This window comes from Enoplosus armatus, chromosome 5, assembly GCF_043641665.1.
Source record: "Enoplosus armatus isolate fEnoArm2 chromosome 5, fEnoArm2.hap1, whole genome shotgun sequence".
Lineage (NCBI taxonomy): Eukaryota > Metazoa > Chordata > Actinopteri > Centrarchiformes > Enoplosidae > Enoplosus > Enoplosus armatus.
Genome location: NC_092184.1, coordinates 25,163,271 through 25,166,972, shown reverse-complemented (window position 1 = coordinate 25,166,972; position 3,702 = coordinate 25,163,271). Strand labels below are relative to the sequence as shown.

General features: G+C 43.0%; 1 protein-coding gene across 1 annotated transcript; it reads right to left on the bottom strand.

The window, feature by feature from the left end:
* Nucleotides 1–834: 834 nt before the first annotated feature.
* LOC139285182 (ras-related protein Rab-1B-like) lies at nucleotides 835–3,433 on the bottom strand. The gene is made up of 6 exons (XM_070905677.1): nucleotides 3,420–3,433; nucleotides 2,480–2,552; nucleotides 2,282–2,377; nucleotides 2,049–2,144; nucleotides 1,807–1,938; nucleotides 835–1,068 (listed from the first exon to the last, which is right to left on the bottom strand). The coding sequence occupies exons 1-6, from the start codon at nucleotides 3,431–3,433 to the stop codon at nucleotides 835–837; spliced, it is 645 nt and encodes a 214-aa protein (XP_070761778.1).
* Nucleotides 3,434–3,702: the final 269 nt, after the last annotated feature.

Sequence of the window (3,702 nt, the reverse complement as noted above, 5' to 3'; positions counted from 1 at the left end):
CGCAAGGCTTATGAGCAGCACTGAACACGGAGAGCATCTTGCTCCAGGTCTGGCTGTTACATTGGCTTACAGAGCCTCTAACAGGCTAATTCAGGATCCTTTAAATTACATTTTAATGGGGTGCTCCTGACTTAACCAGAGGGGCACACATATGAGGCCTGGTTATATATTTCTGATCTTTTACCCATACTTTCAGCATCAAGACTTCTAAGGTATCTTTATTGACATAAACAAACAACATGCGAATACAATAAACATGTGAATACCATAAATCACCTCTGAGGGAAATGACAGCAACTGACTGCAGTAAATAAAATCACACAGTAAATGTATCCATAGCTGCTAATATCACATTTTGGAATAAAACTATTATTAGACTATTATTCAAATATTGATATTTCCATATGACAGATCTGTAATTCCACTTTTGTCACCTTTTATCTTAGTTCAAGTTGAAGGAGCGATTCAGTAAATGCTCCTCCATGTATTTATAAAACCTGGCCGCCCACGCTGCCCTGGTCGTTCACTTGGCTGAGTTTCAAATCTTTCTGTCATCTGTCCCGTTTGTCTGTGCTCTTTAATAAAGCAGCAATGCTTTTATATATTTAATTCAAAAATACCAAGCTCAAAAATATACTGTTGTCAAGCTTCAAACACTTGTTTTTCTTCCTGAAAAGCCACATTTTTATGTATGTTTTTAGTTCAATAGCAAAGACGTGTGTGTTCAAAACACACAAACAAATAGTCCTGAAACTAGACAGCTGGGTGTGTTTAAAATGACACACCTGTCTTTTGAACAGTGTACATGTCATTGAAGTCATGTCATCGCGGTGCTCAGCAGCAGTTGCTGGCCTCCTGCGTCTGTTTTTCCCCTCCCAGCCACAGAGGGGCGCTGTTGATCTTGGCGCTCTGGGCCCTGGCCTCTTTTGACTCGCCCTGCATCCCCCCTCCCTCACTGGCCAGGCGCTTGTGGATCTCAGAGGCCATAGTGAGGAAAGCCCTCTCCACATTATCAGAGCTCTTAGCACTCGTCTCCAGGAAGGTGATCTTAAGAGACGAGGCCAGGTCCTGGAGGGGGATGGAGAGAAAAGGAACAAATCTTGTTAATATGCAAAATCACAATGTATTAATACCATATAAAAATACTGCAGTAGAAGTAGAAGTTCTGCATTCAAAATTCAATTTAAATGTATTCTTGTATTAAAAGTGACTCATTGTGAAAACGAATCCCCTCAGAGTCTTAAATGATTGATGAGTTGACATGAAGCAAATGAATATTGTAGATGGTGTAACTGCTTTATATTCTGTTTGCTTTTTTAAAACTACACCAGAGCATCATCATTTATGAGTTCACGTTTTGTATTACATGTAAAAACTCGGCAAAGTAACACTAGCCGTCGGACAAATGTAGCTGAACAGCAACACAATACATGAAACTGGAAATTCTGCCGAAGCTGAAAGTTTCTGAAAATGTTTCGTCCATCAGGTCAAACACTTGAGTTCATGACAGGAACTCCCCACCCACCTCAACCGTCCTTCAAAAGTTATAGCCGACACAGCATGCAAAACATTAGCATGCCAATGTTAGCATTTAAATATGGCTCCCAGCTTGCCTTTCCTCTGGCATCAAGTGAGAGGAGCCACAATAACAAAGTTGTCTTTCCATTTTTGAAGCATCCGGTTTTGTTTTCTGGTGTTTAACGAGCGTCCCAGCTGTGAGAGTGATGCTTGGACTTGTTTAATAGTATTTGGAGGTTGTGCATGTTTTGAGTGGAGCTGCTCATGGCGCTGTGTGCAGCCTGTTACCTGAGCAGTGGCAGCGTCCACCACCTTCTTACTGACGAGGTCAGACTTGTTTCCCACCAGCAGCCGGGAGACGTTCTCACAGGCGTAACGATCTATCTCGTCCAACCACTGCTTCACGTTGTTAAAGGACTCCTGGGGAGGGAAGAGAGAAAGAGACAAAAGATGGAAGGTGGGGTGGGGGGGGGTTCACGTTCAAACTCTCTCCTATTATGTTTCTGATGATGTGACAAAAACACACCGACCTGCTCAGTGACGTCGTAGACGATGATGATGCCGTGAGCTCCTCTGTAGTAGCTGGAGGTGATGGTTCGAAACCTCTCCTGACCTGCTGTGTCCCACTGACACACACACACACACACACACGCACACACACACACACACACACACAGTAAGATGACACTGAGCTCACGTGACACAGTATTTTCTGACTTTTTTTGCTTTTCCTCACCATCTCACCGACTAAACAAACTCTTACAATCTGTAGTTTCACTGTCTTCCCGTCCATATCAATAGTCCTGATCTTGAAGTCGACTCCGATGGTGGAGATGTAGCTCTCAGTGTAGGTGTCATCCTGGGGGGGGGGGTCATCACATATGATCACAACAGGCAGTAAAGTGTTTTGAATAAAGTACGTTTGTGTGTGTGTGGGTGTTTTGTTTTTTTACAGGCCTACCGCAAAGCGCAGCAGCAGACATGACTTTCCGACTCCAGAGTCACCAATCAGAAGAAGTTTGAACAGGTAGTCACTGGAGGAGAAAGCACACACACACACACACACACACACAGATGTACAAACACATAAAAACATCTGACTGTTCAGTGTCTTCCATGAGGATGTAGGAAGGAGGTGTTCATGTTTGTTATGTTCGTTTTATGCTTTAGAAAACTGTATAATTGTAAAACCAGTGGTTCTGAAGATACTCACACCTATTTAACAGATACAGACACAGATGGTGGCATACCGCACACCCAACACAGCCAACATGTTCTCCTCTCCCCTCCATGACAGCCTGATGATGTAGTTTATGTTTCTCTTCAGTCTAATCAGCGTCGTCTTTTATACATGTTTAAGGTTAAGGATTAGGAGCTGTTAGCAGAATGTAAGTCTCGAAAAAGTGAGGAGCGTTCAAAGTGTCTTCATGTGCGGCCAACTGAACTGGCTCTGAGGACTACAATACCCATCAGCCACAGGGGCCCAGTAACTGCAGGTTACCTTGAATGGTTTATTCAGAAAATGAACTAGACTTTTCCTTCTGTGACACTGGACGCCTGATTCGCACTGAAAATCTATTTTGTACTTTATATTCTATACACATACGCTTTGAATTAAAGCAACACATCTAGAGCTAAACATTAGCACTTACACACAAGTTTAGTAATTCAGTATTTAAATATAGGGAAAAAAGACTACAAATATATCTCCCTGAACGCTGAATATCCAGGTCAAAGACAAGCCTCCAGGACGTTACAAGGTCTTCAGCTGTCAGCAGTCGCAGTTAAAGAGCAGATGTCCGTGTCTTCCAGTGGTATACTGTATTATGTCTTGTTGGAACTGAGTATTTACAGCTCCATGACACAGTAGCACACAGCATACAGCAAGAAACAACACTTACTATTCAGGATTCATGATCGCTGAGGTGGCTCCAGGTGACACGACAAAACAAAAAATCCCTGAAATTGAATCCTGAATGTGAAGACAGTGAGATGATCTCAGACTCTGGGATGCTGTGTACTGTTCTGTGTGTGTGTGTGTGTGTGTGTGTGTCGCTGTATCTGTCCTTTGGAGAGCAAATGGCAGAATAAGCCGGAGCTACGTACCTCGCGAGCTGACTGATGAGCTGACTGGTTCAAATGCATTATTTATTAATAAAGACCAGCTCAGCTTACAGTGGGGAC